A 21,012-nucleotide genomic window follows, 5' to 3' on the forward strand; every position below is an offset into this window, starting at 1 on the left:
ATAGAAGTGCGTGGTAGCTTGTTTTGCTGTTTTGTTGATTTCCGAGCCGCATTTGACTTGGTAGATCGCAATATATTGTGGAGTAGGTTGGTAAAGCTCGGAATCAACAAAGCAGTTCTTTCATTAATCCAGGATATGCACTCTAAGAATTGGGCTAGAGTAATCCTGGATGATCTTGGGACATTAGCTAAGAAGATTCCAATATTGAACGGCCTGAGGCAGGGCTGTGTTTTAGCCCCTTTGTTATTTTCCGTTTGTATCTGACCTACCAACAACATTGAGTAAAGCAGAAGGTTTAAGCCCTAAGATGGGGGGAACCCATATTTCATGTCTGCTATACGCGGATAACTTAGTGATAACAGACATGACAGAGTTAGGTTTACAAAAGAAACTAGATACCTTTTTAGAATACTGTAATTAGAAAAGCCTCACGGTTAATCTAGAAAAGACCAAAATGATGGTATTTGGAAAAAGAAAAAGTTCCTTCTACTGGAGATTGGGGGATGTTAGAATTGGTATAGTAGATAAATATAAATATCTGGGCATGTGGTTTGATAGTAGATTAAATTGGAAAGACCACATTCAGACCTTAAAAGCGAGGTCCCTTTCCACAGTCTGGGGTCTTAAACAATTTAAACAGAAGTATGGAGGCCCATCACTGCGACCAATACTCTCAGCCTTTACTGCATGGGTCCAATCACAATTTTTATATGGTGTCGAGGTTTTATTTATGGGAGGTAAATCAGATTGGAACCAAGAGGAGGGAAAATGTGTGAAGCAACTTCTCGCCCTCCCATCTTCAACTATGTTACAGGCTGTGTGAGTAGAATGTCATCTCACAGCCTGGAACTATCGGGGAATGCAAGCGACATTTAATTTTTGGAAAAGATTGAATGGAGAAGGCCCCCCCAAAATAGCATATCTCTGTAAGAAAGAAATAGAGAATAGCGATCTTACTTGGGCGGTCCAAGCAAGGAACAAATTAGATAAGTTATGTGTTAAACTTACTCTAGAGCAAGATCTTTGGAAATAAATGCAGCAGATCCCGGGCTATTGTTAACGTGGAGGCACGAGAAGAAGACTTATGCTACTTGAAGAGCAAATCTTCGGCCCAGTTTCTGTTAAATGGATGGATCAATGATGATGTTTTCCCCTATATAGAACCTATGCCTAACCCAAAGCTCAGAAATGTAATATTGAAATTTAGAGTCGGCCTGAACCCAAGTAATATTAATGGGAAGATAAAATTACTTATGTCGAACGACCAAGGCCTGTGCTCATGTGGCCTACAAGTAAAATGCAGTAGCGAACATATTTTGCTGGACTGTTTGCGGTTTTTAGAAGAACGGAATTTTTTTTTAAAACCTATTTTTATTGTTAATGAAAGCTTCAGTAGAGACCAAGCACTTAGTTTACTGACAAATATGAGGTTTTTAAATGTGGCATGTGCAATAGGAAGATTTTTAATTGCTATACAGGAGTCAATGAGTGAAATGGCATAGGTTGAAAATTCAATCTTACCTATGATCTGGGGTCTATGCAAGATTTTGTATAAATGTACAGCTAATGTATAAGCAACCCCTTGCTGCCTTGGTGATGAACTAAATGCCCTTATACGTGAGCTTTTTATGATATATTTTAGCAGGTTTTTACTGTGTAGTATACTGTTTTATGGTAAAACCTTGGGACAAATCATGTATTAAGTATTTGTAAAGTGTAATTTTTTTATGGTTAAATATGCCAAATAAAAATATTCAAATGTATGGATGGATCTCGAAAAATGTAAAGGATTGTCCTTGCACACCACCAGGTGTCATGCTTCATCATTGGCAGTCCTCGCTCTCCAAAAACCGCATTTGGTAGAAAGCAGGCCTGCACTGGGAGACAGGGAGGCACTTCTAAAATCTAAGTGGGGGCCCTTGAGAAAGTGATTTCTTAAAAACCAATGCAAAAACCGAAATACATTTATTTGCTGGGTGTTTACTTGGTTAAAAGCTAAAATGTGGGGATTAGGGGAACTAGTACCCCGTCACCACCATTGTCGTCATCATGTTTCTGCCATTTGGCCCAAAGGACGAAAAAAAGTATATAATTGTTTCAAATTTTTATATGTTTTAATAACATGTTTTACATTATTCAAACAGTTTTGTATTAAAATGCAAACATCCATCCATCGTGTTTTTTATAGGCAGATAGTCTGTTTTTGTTTCATTTAACTGACCTTTTTTTTACCACTAGTTTAACTTTAAAGTCTATGTGTCTCATTTTTGGGTTGTTTCCTTGGAAGTAAGTCACGGGAGGTGGTGTGATTTGTCCTAGTAGGTAAGGCCTTTTGTAAGATTTTTATAGCATTTTGAGGGAAGGGGGAAGTAAGGGGTACTAGTAACTAGTAGTTACAGTTTTCTTTTTTAGTTTTTGAATGGTTTATTAGTAATTTTGGTAATTTTGTATACCAGTGCTTTGTGACAGACTGATGTAGAGTTTGTTAGGAGTGTAGCATTATTATATGTGATACTATGTAATGTTATATCCTTTCTATAGATTAACATTGCTTTTTTGTTGTGTTTGAAGATACTGTTTTTTGTGGGTGGGTATTGTAATTTTATATTACAGGTTTGTGGAACAGAAGGTATTGTATTGAAGTTTGGATTTTGCTTTTTTTTATAGGAAATCGTTTTGCTTTCTAGTAAACCAATATTTCAAATTTAGATTTCCTTTTATTTTTTAAACTAGTTTTCATTTTTTTATGGGTTATTAGGACTTTTTATTGCTTCCTTGGATTTCAGTTGGACCTGTTTTATTTTTCCATTTTATTAGCCTTTTAAAAATTATTTTTCTCTTGTTGGTGGATTATATTTTTGTATGTGAATGGTTTATCTTCACCATTTTTGGTGTATATCTGAGAGAATGGTTTGAGTAACATTTTGAATGTTTCATCCATGTTTGACATTGGCCTAGTTTTAATAGGTTTGCTGCTGTAGAACATTTTAAGATGTGTTTATCATTGATAAGGTTATTAGGTAAGACAAAGGGTTCCTCATATTGTGTATTTGTAAAATGTTCAGGCATTTGTATATCTTGGTATCTTCTAGGGGCTGAAGGGGTACCAAGGGTGGCTTTTTTAGTTTGTGCAATTAAGTGTTTTAAGGTTGGAATAGTATTTTCATAGTGGGCTCTTGGAAGCTAGTGTGTGCCTTTCTTAAAGCTTGTAGTACATGCCTTACTTTAACATCAGTGACATTTAGAGAGTGAATGTGTTCCCTTACATTAGTAAGAAAGTCATCTTTTGTTGTGGCCCTCCCATAACAATCATTAGAGTAATATTTAGTACATTTGCAATTGATAGTTTTTATGCTTGTAATCTCTTGGCAGTAAGTGTAGCTCATGAGAGAGTAATTGTTTTCCTTTCTGTTCAGTGATGTACCTTGCTGTTTCTGTCATTATATCTAAAAATAGTCTAATAATATGAAGAAATACATTTTAAAAATGTATAATATATTTATTATTGAAATACAAAATTATGGTAGTGGTTTCTATTTTATACTCACATATGTGTTCTTGTTGAATTTGAAGTGTTTGTTTGCAGGTTTTCCATTGGAGGTATTATAATGTGGCTCAGATGGCTAATTTTCTGTTGGAGAAGAAAAAATCTTTAGTTTTATTTTAATCGTTTGTTTGTTGGTAGATAGTGGGGGCTGAGGGAGTTTCATTTTATTTTTACTGTTTTATGTTGAGATGCGTTTTAATAATATTTTAAATTACTTACTTTTTTTGTGCCTGATATCCTTCTTTCATTAGATTATTAGTTTTTCAATGGTGTAGTAATTTCTTTGCAGTATCTCAAGATAAAGACATAAAAGTAGAAGGGGGTTTTGGTAGTTATTTGTTACTTTACCTGTAATAAATTATGTACTTCATAAGTTAGTATAAATAAATGCTTCACTTACAGTGGAAGGTAGTTTTCAGGTTGTGTTTTGAAAATCCGGCAGAGTATCATCTTCTTACAGCCTCTGTAGTTTTTGGAGTAGTCACATTATGTGTGGCTTTTATATTGTTAGTTTCATTGATTGTATAATTGTATTGGTTCATCTTGTTTACAGTTTTCTTGTATTGGTTAGTGTTCTGTTAGTTTTAATTTTGTTTTCAGTTATTGCCTTTTATGGTGAACACTAATTAGTGTTCATTTTATAAAGTTGAGTATATATTTCTGCATTTATGTTATTATTTGGATGCATTTATAATTTTTTTTGTTTCGTGTTTAAATGTTGGTAATTGTGGAAATACTTTTTTATTACTATTTTAGTGTATTGAAGTGCTTAATTATTGGGGTTCTTTATGTTTATTTTTGCGATGAAAAAATTGTTATAATGATGTTTGAATATTTACATTTTTTATGTTAATTTTCAATTAACATAAAATGGTATTATTTGTATGTTTTATAATAAAAACATGTTTTATTAATGTAGTTGATATTGTGTGTTCTGATATGTTTGACTATTTATATGTTTATTTGAAGATTACAATATTTTTGTCATGATATTTTTGTAATGAATGTAAGTAACAATATATATTTTTAATAATGATATTTTGTTTATTAATATTTGTGGTTTTATTAGATAGCTATAGGAAAGCAATATTTTGTGAATGATTTAGTTTGCGATATTTTTGTGAATCAATATTATTAGCATCAATAGTATGTCAGTGATCCTGATTAGAAAGATAATGCACCCATATTCTACAGAAAGAGCAGTGTGACGATAGATATGTGGCATATATTTATATATATATTACCCAGTGGTGGCTGCCACTGGGTCGTTACAGTTATGATTGTGTTTCCAAATTAAAGGCATTTTTTGTTTACTTATATCTTTAGCACCATTTGACGAATCTTTAGGAAACTTTCCTAAAAATTACTTTTTTCCCTCAGCTCCTAACTGAACATTTTTGGGGGGATCTGTCAAGGGGGAGGTGAGAAAACAGGAGGTCCCAAATGTGTTTTCCCCATTCATTTTTCCATAGGAACTTTAGACACAGCTAGAGCCCAAAGAGCTGAACGGAGTTTCACCAAATGTAGAGAAAGCTAAATCTTGCTCCAGAAAGAGTGTTTTTAGTGATGTGGTGTAAATCCGTTCAGTAATTTTAGAGTAATTAAGGCTCAAAAACCTTGTATCTATCACACTGTAGAGGATCCGTGGGCCTGACAGATCTCTTTGTGAGATCTGATAGGCTTCCACCATATCAAAACTATGTGGCGGCAGCCATCTTAGGACTCTGCACTCATTCCGGAGTCACAGAAAAACAGCAAAAAGACCCTAGGCCTGGTAGTGCCCAAAAAAAGTTTTAAAAAATGTGCACCCAATTCATATAGGACCTTTGATCAGCTGTATGTTTTAGAAAAAAAGGGTGTGCTCCCTCTTGAGTTTAAGAACATACCGCTATCCCCTGGGTCTCGAATATTTAAAAAGGAGAGAGGGTGTGCCGCCTCCCTTTCACAAGACTGAAAGGCCCCTGAGACCTCATCCCCTAGGACCACAATGGAGCAAATTTGGAGGGAGGCCACGCTGCCCCCTCCCAAAGCCATAGTATGACCCCGGGGACCACATCCCCTGGGGTGCAATCAAGGGCGGGATTCCAGAGAACCCACTCTCCAGGACAATATCTAGTTCCCTGTCTGAAAGCACAGCTGGGTAAGGGTAATGTGCTCCCACCCAGCAGGATCACAAAGCTGCTCCCAATAGGTGAGAGTACAAAACGTCTCCTTATCTGCAGGGAAATACAGAGAATTGCTCCCGCCCGGCAGGAGCAAAATAAAACTGCTCCTGCTGGGATTAAGCAATGCCAGCTTCTGCTGCACCTGGGATGGATGCATGACTGGAGCTGATCAGCCTATGGTGGTCCTGGGCATCCCACAGCAGCCCCAAATGAGGTATCAGCTGTGGGGTGCCCAAAGAGGGCAACTGGGCACCCACTAAAAAAAAGGAATAATGCTGGCTACAGGAACAGGAAGCTGCGGGCCCCGGGACATCTACTGCTGCCCTAACAAAAATAATTGTCGGGGATGCCCTGGGTCAGCAACATGGCACCCCTTAAATAAATAAAAAGCCAGCTCCTGTGCGGCCCAAGAAATAGGGCAACTTACAGGGAGACATTGATGCTTCAGAGCCCTGGGGCTCTATAAAAAAAAGCAGTAGTGTCCTGGGTTGGACCTTGACAGCCATTTAAAAAAAAATTTAAACTCACAAAAAGGAAATAATAAATGAGCGGCCACAGCCACACAGTTGTTATTTATTGATCCTCAAGGAACGCATCATAATGCTCTCTGAGGGCTATTTACATATTTTGTTTTCTTTGTGATGTCTCTAGAAGGGGCATGAGCCACCACTATTTTTTTTTTAATTTGCGGGGGTGCAGAGAGTTCTGCAGCCCCACCAGCAACTAAGTCTCCTGTGTCATTGAAACCATGACCCCATGAAAATTTGCCATATTTTTATGAAGTTCTTCTCAGGCTTACAAGTCAGGCTTTGCAGCTAAATCCCCACTGCGCACGGTCAAAGGCCATGTGCGGTGGGGATTTGACTGCCTGTGCACAGGTGTGAGGGGTGGTGCCCACAGGTAATGGTTGCAGGGCTCCGCTCCAGGCCAGACTCTGTGGCCAACCCCACACCCAAAAGCTGTGCACGGTGGGGGTGGTTTGACTGTATGTTATTAGTTAAACAATGCTGTTTCAAACTTGCAAAATCACTTAAATTCACCAGTAACAGTTATTTCAAGGAACTATAACTGGTACCTTAAGGTAATTATTACTCAAGCCCTCACAATGCACTGCATTATCCCACATACTATAGCACTCATGACATCTTCTATTACATCATTAATAATATCACGGCAACATTTGCAATGAAATTATTGATGAAAAACTGTGCATTACGAGGGCACAAGTATAGTTACCTTAGGGCGCAAGTTATAGTTATTTGAGATAACTATAACAAGCAGACTAATGTGGTTTTCTACGTTTAAAATTGCATTTTTAACTGACATTTTCACCTAACTATAACTTCACTTTAACTTTTGTTTTTTTCAGTGAAAAAATAGATATGTTGTTTTGTCTCCCAGTAATCGTGTTCTTACAAATTATACAGAACGTGAACACTTGTCAGTTTCACTGCATAATGACATTCCTTCTGCTTAATTGAATTGGTCAAACCATACATTACCACTCTGCATCATCTAAGTTTTTCCTTCTCTGTCATTCATGCAGGTACAAGCTCAGATGGGAAAGACAAGTTGAAGGTGAGCTTGGACACAGATTATAATGTAATGTCTACAATGCAAATTAAAGAAGTAACTTTATGTAATCTGCCACCTTCAGGAAAATGATTGATAAGAGTGACTGATTTATGAATTCAGTGATTATTTGACCTTGTTATTAATAATTTTTGGAATAACAAAATAATAAGCAGCATATATACAGAAATTAGTAATTACAAGATAAATAATGTATAGTGATTCTTGAAAATAGATCTATCCCAAAAGGTATAAAAATACGTCTTAAATAATCATAAAAATGGCAAGGTCATTGACAGTTGAACATCGAATAATTACTTGGGGTGATATTTGCAACCAAGGCAATCGTTGGCATTCAGATAACTATTCCACTTTTATACATTTCCCTTCCCCTTTCCTTTGGTGTATTTCCTAGCCCTTACATAAGTGCGTAGGCACTTATGAAAGGGCTGAGAAATACACACATTTAGAAATACACACATTTAGAAATACACACATTTAGTCGGTTTGTAGATTTCCTCTCTAAGCAGTTTTCAGTTTAAAGGTCATCTGATGGCTGCAATTTGTATATTTTTTCAGCTCACGGAAGATAATAATTTTGGAATTAGACTACATCTTGTATTCACCAACATTAACAATTGTTGAAATTGCAAAAATATTTCTCCATAATGAGATTTTGTATGATACTCATAAAGAATAAAATATCTCGACTGGAGTATCCAGAGAATCCTAGAGCACAACTTTTCTCAGTTAAAGTCATTTAAACAAAGTAAACATGTCTTTAGGAGGCTACATTTCCCCATCTTTTTAAAGTAGCCAATGTAAAGTAAACCAGTCATGGAACAATTACATTAGATTGGCAACACCACACCATTTTAGACAGCAGCAAAATAAAGGCAGAAATGTTGCTTCTTTACTAAGGCTGAAATGGAGAGAAAACTGACACGCCACTAGGTAATTCGTTTTCATGGGGAGCATAAATACGTTTTCAGGGGGAGCATAAATACGTACACCCACTATCATACTAGTGTTCTGGTTCTCAGAGATGCAGATGGGATGTTTGTGGATTCAGAGAGACTACCTATAATGGAGAAAAAAGAATGCAGGTGAGTCATCTTTCCTACATGGGATTCTTTTTAAAATATATTGACAATAGAATGGAATGGCAAGCTTAATCATATACTCGGGCGTGAGAAGCCAGAAACCTAAGAAGAAATAGATTGACTACAAAGAGAATACTGCGCATCTCAGAATCCGAATAGTAAAACTATGCAAACATGATTTTATCTTTAGGCGTGCTATTGGGTCATTTCTTTTAAGAGCAGTGGTGAGTTGTTATGATAAGAGAAGAGAGGATAAACAGAAATGATTGTGAAACCAGAGGAAAATGAGAAACAACTGAGAAGAGAAATTAAATTTGAGGAGGTGAAATGAATGAAAGAGTGAGGGTGTGAGAGAAAAAGAGAAAATGGAATGGAGAGCAAGGAAAGAGAGGAAGAGAGGAAACTAGAGGAATCTATTTAGTGGAGGAATATAGAGACCAGATGGGCTATAGATGGAGACAACACCATGCAGCATAGAGACATTTCACAGCACTAGTAGGGAAGGTATGTATAAATTTATAACAATGCCCCTGCCTGTGTGATCTGATGTTTATAGATAAATGTGGATTATTGATACATGTGTATGTGAATGTCATCGGTAAGCTCCACTGGTAGTGATAGAAGTCTGGAAACATCACTGATAGAAAGGAGTGAAGTAGGAGTGAAAAAGAGTGACAGTGGGTATGTTGACAGGGAATAACATCTCAGGGTGTTGGCAGCGTTCATACATCTATGCACTCATCTCAGATAATTAAGCTCCTGCTCCAGAGATCTGTGTGTCATCTAGTTACTATGATTCCCTGACGGTATATGCTATGTTGGTGATGTAACACTACCCTACCGCTGCTATTTGTTTGCATTCAATACGGAAGGGACGCTTGCACTGTTACTGATTTCTGTAATAGAGGGAAGTTTTGCTGCTATGATGTTATGTCTTTTCTGTGAGGAAGTGAAAGTTGCACTGCTGTTTCTTGATTTGTACCTGTCTTGTAAGGGAGGGAAGCCTGAGCTGATGCTACCAAAGCTGTACCTGTTCTATGAGGTAGGAACACTTATGCTGCCCAAGCTTTGCCTTTTCTGATGGAGAACACATCTTGACCTACTGCTGGACGTCTGTGCTTCTTCTATAGAGAAAGATTGCCTGACTGCCAAAGAACGTAATAAATCTGCACTTGAAAATGTATGATAGTAATTGGGTTTCTGGTTGTCAGAGGTAGGCACCCTGTACAAGCAGGAATCACGATCCTAGTCAGGGTAAGTCAGATACACACCATAGATTAACCTGTGCTCACCCTTTTGGAGCTTGGCATAGAGCAGGCAGGCTTCACTTAAGAGGCAGTGTGCAAAGTATTTTTGCAACATTTCAAAAAGTAACACAGTGAATACACCACAAAAAGAATCCACACCAGTTTAGAAAATAGATCATGATTTTATAAATAAAACAAGATGGAAACAACAAAAATCCAATAGATGTTGAGATATGAATTTTTAAAGATTAAAAGTAAAAATAGTGATAAGAAGCAATAGGCGTCTATAGGGATTATCTAGTCATGCTGGACAGGTGAAAAGTTAAAAGTTCAGGCCGACCACGATGGAACCCGGGCCGAGAACAGGAGCCACATTTGGCCTTCTGAACCAAAGTACCGTGATCCTGGTTGCAATTGTGAGATGCAGGTGCAGCCAACCAATGCATTGATGTCAATTCCGTAGATGAGGTGATGAGTCGATTTTCTCTATGCAATTATGGTGATTCGCTGGTTTTGAAGAAGAAGTGCCGGTTCCGAGATGCGGAAGTTCTGAGAGCAATGTGTAGGGTTTCTCCATGCAGCGGAGGGAATGCATCGATCATCTCTCATGCAGCGCCAGCAATGCAGTGAGAACGATGCGTCAGTTCTGATGGTGATGTGCTGGTTCCCAGTGCAATGCACCGGTTCTGTTACCGCACATCGGCGATGCGTCGATTCTGCCTCAAGCAGCAGAGGATGCATCGTTTTCACTGGAGCAATCACCTGAATCCGTTTCCAATGGAGCAGGTACTGGACCAGGCGGTAAGACTTAGATATCCATTACCAATGTTATTCGATATGTCACAGTTCCTTCTAGAGAATATTTTCTTCTTATTCAATTGAAAGTGGTTCCAACACATACAGGGGACTGCTTTGGGGTTCCAGATTTGTGCCCTCTTACCAAACCTCTTTATGGGGTGGTTTGAGAGGGTGCATATCTGAGCCTCGACAGCAAAACAATGAACTCCACATATATTCTTTTGGGGCCGGTTCATCGATGATATTTTGCTTATCTGGACTGGCTCAGTAACGGAATGGAAAGAGTATTTTTCATATTTTAGCAGTAATCCCTACAACGTGTAATTCATTTTGACATAGAGCAAAAAATCACATTTTTGGATGTGGAACTGTATGCAAAGGGAGGGAGAATTTGTAGTAAACTATTCTGCAAGGCTACAGCCATAAACAGCATTTTGAGAGCAGAGAGTGGACATCCTAAACATGTGATTGAGTATATACCATATGGGGAAATGGTGAGATTACGAAGAAATTGCAGTAAGGAAAGTGATTTGAAGAAGGAATTGGAAGGGTTTTGAATTTTGCTAAAAGTAGGATTCTACAGACTAGTTGGAACACCACACTGAGCAAAAAGAACAAAAAGGAGGAGAGTAGAAAACTGGCTTTTGTTTCCACGTATAGTGCAGAACACAATGAGGTGTACAGGATACTATGAAGACATTGGAAATTGCTCTGCGGGGTATCAGGTTTGGCTAATTGGATCACTGACAAACCAAGGAAGGAGTGGGCTACAGTGAAGAGTCTGGTCACATTCAGCTACACACCTCCATTAGGGACAGAGGTAGAAATTGGATACCTGACTGAACGAAAGGGAACTATGTATGTATGGATTGTAATATGTGTAAAATGGGTATAAACAAATTGAAGGACTTCAGTTGCAATTCGGAAAGAAGGTACTATATGAATGAATTTATGAATTGTAATAGCCCCCATGTGATTTATGTGATTGAATGCAACTTTTAGAAAATCTATGTAGAGAGCACCATTAGGATTCTGAAATTACACATATAAAAACATCAGACAGCCACGAACAAGAGGGACAGCAAAAGCCTAATTTTTCAACATATACAAGTTGAACACCCCAATGTTACTGTTTTCACCTTCCATGGTATTCGAAGACTGAACCCGAGGCCGAGGGGAGGAGATCGGAAACTTTCATTAAGACATGGATAGTGAGATTGCTGTCCGTAGAGAAGGGGCTGAATACTGAACAGGAACTTAATTACTTCCTGTAGAAATGCACGGTATGGTATAGCATGCCGTTTTGTGTGTACATAGCACTGCACACTAACAGTAAGGGAGGGTAAGGAGCTAAATGACTAATGTTGAGTTTTGAAACTTTATAGGGAAGATACTATACTGCATTATGTGCTAACATAAAGGCATGAGGTGGGGAGAGGGCTTGATTTATAGGACAAAGATGATTCTAATGGGAAACATACATTAGAAATATAACGGGCAAGGCACAGATCAGAAATTTACCTCATATGAATAGGACAGGGGATGGTCTTAGGCTAACAACAAGACACCTGTTAGGAGATGGCAGCCACTCGAGTGTTTTGAGACAGCCATTACAAGATGGCGACCCCGTATATGTATCAAAAGCGTGGGTTCCATCATTTATAAAATACAGCAAATATATAAACGCTCAGTATAGGCTTGAGATACGTGCTCGGTTTATGAAAGGAAAGTAATGATTGAGTGAAACGTCAGGGTTCTTGAATGTGATTATGGAGGATGAATACAGCAGGTAGAACTTTGGAGATGGCTGCCATAGAATAATGAATTGGCAGTCGAGACGCCAACAGACACAGCTGAAACCGGTTATTGAAATTAGAGGGATATTTAAGAGGCGGGACGAGTGCACCTAAGACAGATTAATCAGACAGGATATAGGACATACATGCCGAAAGGCTGCTCGAAAAGTCAGAGACCTTGGTAGATATGTGAGATAACCCCATGGGGAGGAACATAGATCAGAAGGAGGAATATGGGGTCTGAAGGGACTGTTTATGATGATGCTGGTATAATTTAATATGTTGGAGAAATTATTCAGGATATAAGAGAAGGGGCATTTTAGTTCTGCCCAGAATACAGGTTTACTCTGTTGTAGGTTAGAGAGAAACACGGTGAAACATAATTTAATTTTAAACGGGGAATGAATGGAAAAGAGGAATTTTGAGAAAGAGGATAAATCAAATTGTAAGTAAAGTAGCGATCTTCTAGTATGCGCATTTGAGTAGTACTAGGAGTGTTAGTTCAGAAGTATGCCCTTGGTAACTGCAAGCACTCTTTAATTTAATTTTTGGGGATGGTGTGTATATGTTAGTCTGTATACCTGACAGAGGTTGGTACAGAAATGTTGATCAATACAGTCCTTAAAATGGAAGTGGTTCATGTTAGATTAAAAATGACCCAAAAAATCAAATAAATTAGAAAATGTAATGTTAAAATAAGAACCAGAGTTGTTGATTTTAATAATTGAAAAGTATTGATAACATGTTTTTTGAATTGGAAAGTTCAATGTGAACAAGTAAATTAGGTTGCCCCACCTAATATTTTGAAAACTTTGACCAAGGATTAAGTTTTGTGGGCAGCCAGAACTCCAGGAGTGGGCATAAGAGAACTATAAGTTTGGGATATTTGACCAGTGCCATCCAAAAACACTACTGCTGGCTGTCTTTTGGAAATTCAAAAGAAAAAGGGGCATGGTAGAAACACCCTGAGACCCTAAGCATCTGGGGGGGGAGGTCCTACAGGGGCCCCGCAGGGCCAAAAAAGCATTCCGCAAACCCCGCCTGTGCTTCTGCAATCTTGAGCCCCAGAGAGGGGCAGATCCTGGGGCTATGTACAATATACTTAGGAGGGGAGCGCAAGGGACCGCATCTATGGCTCATAAATCCATCTCCCGGGGCATTGCTTATATTTTATGCGGGGTTGCATGCTCAGCATCCCCCGTGCCCTGGGGACCGCCACCTCCCCAGGGGAAATGTTGAATTAAAGTGGGGGTGCCTGTGCGGCACCGCTGGAACCCCGAGGACTGCTACCTCCGTGGGGCTACAGTGAAATGAATGTGGGGGCCTGAGGGGCATCTCTGCAGCCCCAGGAACCACCATCTTCCCCAGGCTGTTTCATGCATTGGAGGCGGTTGTGCTGCCCCCCCCCTGGAGCCATAGATGGCCATGGGGACTGCCCCTCACCCAGTGCCAGCTCCTGCTATGTGCCGGAGTGCCCACCCCTGGGACATAGATGTTTGCTAAGCCATAACAAACTGTGCTCCGCTTTCAGCAAGCGAGAGCATTAAGAATGCTCTCACTTTCTGAAAGCAGAGCACATTTGTTTTTACAGAGAGGGAGCTTCCATTATTTCTTTTTTTGGTAAATAAAAAGGCTGGGCCCTGGTGGATAGGGTCCCTGGGGCTGTTTGGCCCTCCACCCTTTACAATTAAAAATGTTTCTTTTTTAAAAGACCAGCCCGATAAAAAAAAATCTTTAAATGAAAAAAAAAGGATGGCAAGTCACCGGAGGCCCTGCCCCCCAATCTTTTGCTTAAGTGGGAGTGGGGATTGTAAATCTAACCCATCCAAAGTCCAACCCTTCTCTAGTGTTGCTTAGATTGGAGTGGGAATGGTAAATCTAACCCTCCCAAAGTCCATGGGCTACAGCCCGGTCGGCATGTCAGCAATATTCACAGCAGCCCCATCTGGCATACGGGGTCACGACTTGATAATGCACACGTACTATGGCCCGTTCAGTGCATCAACGGTCATGGCTCACTTCACGGCGGCCCTCCTCATATGAGGTAGCCAACATTTCCCTGCACATAGGCAATGACCCGATTGGTGCAGTAGCTTTCTCCCCACTGGACCTCACTCCCTCCAATCCTCTTCTCTCCCTCACAGGACACACTGTCAAGCAGGTAGGAACTGGTGCTCGAGACTCCAAGCACAGGTGGTCTTGGATTTCTTGGTTGATGTCCCCTCACCCAGATGAGAGACTAGAAGGCCTTGGCCCCCAGTCCTGGTCACAGGCAGAGGGCTTGCAGAGCTGACTGGCTGCCTGACAGTTGACAATTTTTGGGGTCTCATGCTCCCCTTCTTATGCTCTGTTAGACCTGGCATCTTTTGGCATGCTTCCCCTGTCTTTTTGCTTTCTGGCCTCCTGCTTTTGATGGTATGCTGGACTTGGTTTTGCTGGTTTACAGTCTGTGCGCACTTTTTGTACTGCTATTCATTTTTAAAGTGCAAGTGCTTCTACTGTAAATTGTGTTGTGATTGGTTTTCCCTGATTGTGATATTTGATTTACTAGTAAGTCCCTAGTACAGTGTACTGTAGGTGCCCAGGGCCTGTAAATCAAATGCTAATAGCGGGTTTGCAGCACTGGTTGTGCCACCCACAAAAGTAGCCTTTCAAAGGTGTCTCAGACATGCCACTTCAGTGTCTTTGCCCAGTTTTGACTGCCATGTTGACCTGGCATGTGCCCCCACTTGCCAGGCACTAACCTTCCATGTTTCTTACATCTAAAGCACCCCTCAAGTTTGCTCAAGGTACCCCCACAGGCAGGGTGCAGTGTATGTGAAAGTTAGGACTTGAACTGGTGTGTTTTACATTTTCTGAAAGTATTTCACTATTTTCAGTATTTTCACTACTGTTTATTTCTTTTTTCACTGTTGAAAGGCTGTCTGTCCCAAAATCTATCATTGGAGCTGCACTGTAACATTTGACATGTGTACCTTCAATGGGGATAAGATAGAGAAGTGGAGTTCAGGCTCAGGCTCTCTGAACTCAAAATTTAATAGCACACCTTTTAGAAAAAGTGTTTTTTAAATTGTGTGTTTGAAAATGCCACTTTTAGAAAGTGGGCATTTTCTTGCTTAACCACCCTGTGTGACTCTACCTGGTTGTGTATTCACCGTCTGGGTTAAGAGTGACAGAAGCTGGGGATGTACATTCAAATTCAACAGACAAGGGGGAGGTTGAGGTGTGTCCTGCCTTTCCCGAATGACTCATAGCCAGGCTGAATAGACATGGCTGCATTTAGAGTAGTGGGAGGAGTTTTCACTTGCACCTGAATGGACTGTGGCTGCCTCTCACAAAACTGTCTCTCCCTCCTAGAGTGAACCTGGCCTGGTGCCAGGCAGAACTGGTTTATGTATGCCAGAGGAACTTTGTTTGTACCAACTTGAAAGGGAAATGTGGTATAAATATGGGGGCCCTGACCCCAGGACTTTAGAACTCTTTGGGGTTTAGGAACCTGTCAAGAAGAAGGGCTAGAGAAGCTGTGAGGAGAGACTACCACTTTACTGTGTGCTTTGTTGTGTTGGCCTGCAGTGGCTGTTTCTGTCTTGGGCAATGCAAGGACTGGGCTGAACTTTCGCCAACATTTTTTTCTGAGTATCTCCAAGGGCTTGAGCTAGAGCTTGCCCCCTGTTCAAGAAGTCTCAGCAACAGCAAAGACTTCCTCTGGGTACCTGCATCTGAAACTGTGTTTCAGCTGCCACCGAAGGAAAAAGCAACCCAACACCCTCAAAGATGCTGCTTCTGGTGGCTCTGTGGCCTGAAGGCACTGCAGAGGTCACCACCATACTTCGCACCGCAACCCTGGTCTCACCGTCGACGCCATCCAATGCCACAACCGAGTCTCTGCTTGTACTGCGACCTACCTTTGAGCACCACACTCCGCACCACCTTGTGTCACACCGTCTCCCTAATCTCACAGATGATGACACCGCAAGCTGACATCAATGCTGCCTCCTGCACCATGGTTTTGGGGCACTGCTCGTAAGTTACATGATCACACACTGCACTCATGACCCACCAACGCCAGCACTATCGACTCCAGATCATCTACTGATGCCGCTACTCGCACCGCAACTTGTGGGCCATGCACACTACATTGCCCCATCTCGCACTGCAGCCTTGGGTCTACCGATGACAGAGCTTAACTAATGATGATACAGCTGCTTGCCGTGTGTCCTGCAAGCACTACGACAAGCCCGTCCCACTTTTCACTGCAGCCCTGGTCTCACCTATCCCACTGAGTGACTTTCACTGAGTCGCTGCCTACACCACGACCAGAGGGGACCCCATGCAGCGCCACCCCATTTCACACCACAGTCTCAACACCTGCCGACACCAGCGCTCCTGACTTCAGCTTCACGGAGTTCTACCTGCATCAAGTGTGACCTGAAGGGCCCGACCATCACTGTACCAACCTCCAGAACAGACCCCTGCCGACACAGGTGCTTCAAGGCTCATCGCGAGGTCACACAGCATAGTCCATGGGAGTGACTAGAGGTACAGACCTTTGTGTCAGCCTCAGTGATATGATAACTGTATGTTGGATTTTTATCTTATTGGTCTTATTTTACACAGATAAATATTGGTTATTTTTGGTGTGGTGTCCTTTTGTCATGTTTTCACTGTATCACTGTGTGTTATGTGCAAATGCTTTACACATTGTCTCTGAGTTAAGCTTGACAGCTTGAGCCAAGCTACCAAGGGGATGAACAGGGGTTATTTTAGAAGTGTAACTCCCTTATACTGACTATGAAGAAGGGTCCCTACTTGAGCAGGGTAACAACCTGACAACTAGAGACCGCCATTTCTAACATGTTCCATTTCAAGCTACCAAATGTGATTTAGAGTCTGCGTTTTTGAAGTTTATATTGGGGGTCTTCCTACTGAAATGCCCCCTCTGCTGTCCTGTCTTCCTACAGAAAGCAGTCTGTCACAGAAGGAGCGACACTAAATGTAATTGCCCCACAACACAGTCCATAGGAGTGACTAGGGGTGCACACCTTTGTGTCAGCCACAGTGACATGTGCATCAAAGGTTATCCCAGGGCATCAGCTCTACTGTTTATTATTCTCTTATCAGGCCCCACCTCCTTACTTAGATGTGCGCAGGGCCCATCCCAGTGACCTCTCTCTGAATCAAAGAGCACCTTTTGAGGTATACTTCAGAGCCTGGTTCTCCCTTCCTCCTGTGTGTCCCTCCCAGCTTTCAGGAATGAAGCAATAGACACATCTGCCTGGGGGGATTCCTCTACCTCCTCTCCTCATGTTCCTCCAGTAGGCTTAAAGGTCTCTCAAAATGGAACCCAGAGTCTTCCATTGATTGTACCATTTACAGTCATACATACACCCAGTACAATAATACAGCATACATGCACTGCACTACATCCTATATGTATTGTACCATTCACAAACACATATACCCAGCACATGCATTTAATATACTCGCACTGCGCTATCACTGTATTGTCCTTTCACAGTCACAAATACACCCAGGACATAAATACCACACATGCATTGTGCAGCACTACAGACCAAACAGATGACGACCAGGGCTGAGTTTAATATACAGCAGCAGAACTTTAAATGAGTGAGCCTGTAGGCCTCACTCCATTGACAAAGGTAAAAAGACCCTGTTCAATCCTATTGATCACTACAAGGTATGCTCCCAATACCGTCTCATGCTGCTTAACTCCTGGTAGAGGCAATGGGCGTTCACCACTATAAGTGCAGCACTCTGGGGTGCCCTTCCAGGTCTCCAGGTCCAACAAGACCGCAACCCCAGAGACAGGACTATGTCATGGCGCACACTCATGATCCATGTTTGCTCATGATAACAAAAATCAACATTCGGGATCCAGACATCTTTACAGTTGAGACATTCAGGGAAATTGTATATATATATATATATTCACTTAAAAAACCATAGGTTTCACACATGTTATAGTTAGCTGGACATTTCACTTGTAAAAAACCAATGAAATTCCCCCGTTATAGTTAGTGCAGGCAACTATAACTCACGCGACCGCAATCCTCTGCTGATGACGTCAGATATTACATCACTGTATTTAGACACTTATTTACCCATGTCTTCTTCCATTAATCTTTAGCTATACATATATTACAAATATTTATTTTTCATAAAGACACATATGTCATCAGTGATGTAATATCTGACGTCATCAGCAGAGGATTGCGGTCGCGTGAGTTATAGTTGCCTGCACTAACTATAACGGGGGAATTTCATTGGTTTTTTAGGAGTGAAATGTCCAGCTAACTATAACATGTGTGAAACCTATGGTTTTTTAAGTGAATTTGCAAGGTTTTTTAAATGCTAATTCGTAACTATAACGTGTGTGAAACCTATGGTTTTTTCAGTGAATTTGTACGTTTTTTTAAATGCTAAGTTATGTATTTATTTATTTTTTTTCCAGGTTTTTCACCGTGCTCCGTGCGCGCGCCATGGGCGCTCGGTGCGCTTCGCGCACCGAGCACACTTCCTGGTTTCGACCGATTCGAATGTTTACCGGCATCTAACAACCAATCAGAATTGCGCTCACGCACGGCAAGGTGCGCGCACAGTGCACGCACGGTGCGCGCGTATAGATATTGATATGCTTTTAAATGCTATTTTCTCAGGAAATACTGAACAGATTTACACCAGACCTGCAAAAGGCACTTCCTTGACCTTATGGCTACCTCTCTGCCAAATTTATTGTAATTCTGTTTAGCCGTTCGGGCTGTAGCTGCGACTAAAGGTCCTATGGAAAAATGCATGGGGAAAACGCGTTTTGGGACCCCCCCTTTTTCTCGGCCCCCGCTTGACGAATCACCCCGAGACTTTCAGGGTAGGAGCTGAACGGAGCGCCCCATTAGTTTTGAAAGTTTGCGAGGATTCGTCAACCGGCGCCAAAGTTATTCAAAATAGAATTTTGAGATTTCCTATGGAAACTAGGTTGTAACTATAACTATCTACTGGCGACCGCCAGTAGATTATATATATATATATATATATATATATATGCAAACACCAGGCGCATTCTCCCACTTCCAGGCAGGCGAAGAAGAAAGCACACGGACACCAAATCGTGCTTCGAAGGGTTTTAATAGAAGCCAGCACCAACACAGCATGTCATTACGCGTTTCGGCCACAGGGTGGCCTTGATCACATATATATATAGGAGTTCACGATCCTGAAATGCCTAGTTCCAGCATCAAACAGGTACGGACCACACCGTGCTTATAGAATTTAAAGTGCAGGTTTATTGCATCAAAATAAGCTACATTTCGTATAGCAAGTGCCCAGCATGACGCGTTTCGACAGCAGGACACTGTCTTGATCACATGACGCCCCAAGCGCCAATCCGCAATAAATAATCATCTTAAGTGAAAAAAACTGGTAAAACATGTCCGTTTTTTCTAAAAACATAAAGATAGAAAAAACACTATAGTAATCCAAATACATTCGTGATATGAAATTACTAAAAAGGACAAAATAATACGTACAAATAATATAAGAGAAATGCTAATACATTAATTCATGATTAACTTATCAGTTCCTATTTGAAACCAGTTATTATAATCATAACTGTTAAATCAGTCTGAGAAGTACCGTATAGATGCTATTATCTCCATAAAAATGTAAGTGCAAGTGCCCTACTGAATTTCATCATACAGAGCATAGAGTGCATAAAGTCTGCTTGAGTGCAAATAGCTACTAATCATAACCAATCAATATAAATATTCTCATTATGGTCAAGATTGATTACTATTATTAGTGTGATGATCAAGAAAAAATTTCAATATAAAGTGCAAGTGCATAAACATGACATTAAAATAGTGCAATCAATAATTAAATGGTACGGAAAGGAAAAAACATTTGAAAGGATCAAGGTGGCTTAAAAAAGAAACTCTAAAATTGCTCATAAAATTACTCCCAACCAAGCCCTATAAAAGCCAAGTAAAACCACAGGGGAAAACTGGGGTTCCCAGATAAAACCAGTAGTAAAACCCAGCTAAACATGGCTATAAAACCAGGAATAAGCATGAGACAACACTTCAGAGTTTTAACAATTCTAAAAACAAATCTTTTACAGCAAAATGAATGAGTAAGGGGAAATTTGTCTGCACAATCATATTCAATCTTTCAGTTATAAGAAATTGTGCAGATCCTCCCCTGTATTTAGACCATGCGGCATCTTCGTATCTAGTGTTAGTATATAGTGGGACTCAAGCTGCCTAAGCCTTTTCTCTCTGTTGCCACCCCTAATTGACTTCGGCACAGAATCGATTACATAGTAACTCAACTCACTGAGATAATTACTATGGACATGTTTAAAATGTCTGGCCACTGGGTAGCTAGGGTCTGAGTTCACAATGGCTCGTAGATGTTGTAATATGCGATTAAAAACTTGTAGCTTAGTGCTGCCTACGTATTTAAGTTTACAGGAACATTCCAACACGTAGACAGCATACTCTGTCCGGCAGGTTAGCAGAGTTTTAATTTTCAGAGGCTTAGACTCAAATGCTGTAACTATTTCATGAGTATTTCTCCCAAACTTACAAGCTCGACACGAGCTACACTTGAAAAAGCCTATTCTCTTACTTAACCAGTTGGATGAAACAGTGACCTCAGGGCTAGTTCTCACTCGTGCATCCCTCATGGAGGGTGCACGTCTAAAGGTAAGTGCAGGTAAATCTGGCACCAGTTGGGACATAGTCAAATCAGTTTTGATAATGGGCCAAT

General features: G+C 40.6%; 1 protein-coding gene across 1 annotated transcript in view; it reads left to right on the forward strand.

Moving 5' to 3' along the window:
* Positions 1-21,012, forward strand: part of LOC146798840 (phospholipid-transporting ATPase IC-like) — a 1,543,528-nt gene that overhangs the window by 944,999 nt on the left and 577,517 nt on the right. Inside the window, exon 14 of the mRNA XM_085626157.1 lies at positions 7,259-7,290. Within this exon, the coding sequence (XP_085482283.1) occupies positions 7,259-7,290 (32 nt within the window). The remainder of the gene's footprint in view (positions 1-7,258; positions 7,291-21,012) is intronic.

Source organism: Triturus cristatus, chromosome 9 (assembly GCF_964204655.1).
Source record: "Triturus cristatus chromosome 9, aTriCri1.1, whole genome shotgun sequence".
Taxonomy (NCBI): Eukaryota; Metazoa; Chordata; class Amphibia; order Caudata; family Salamandridae; genus Triturus; species Triturus cristatus.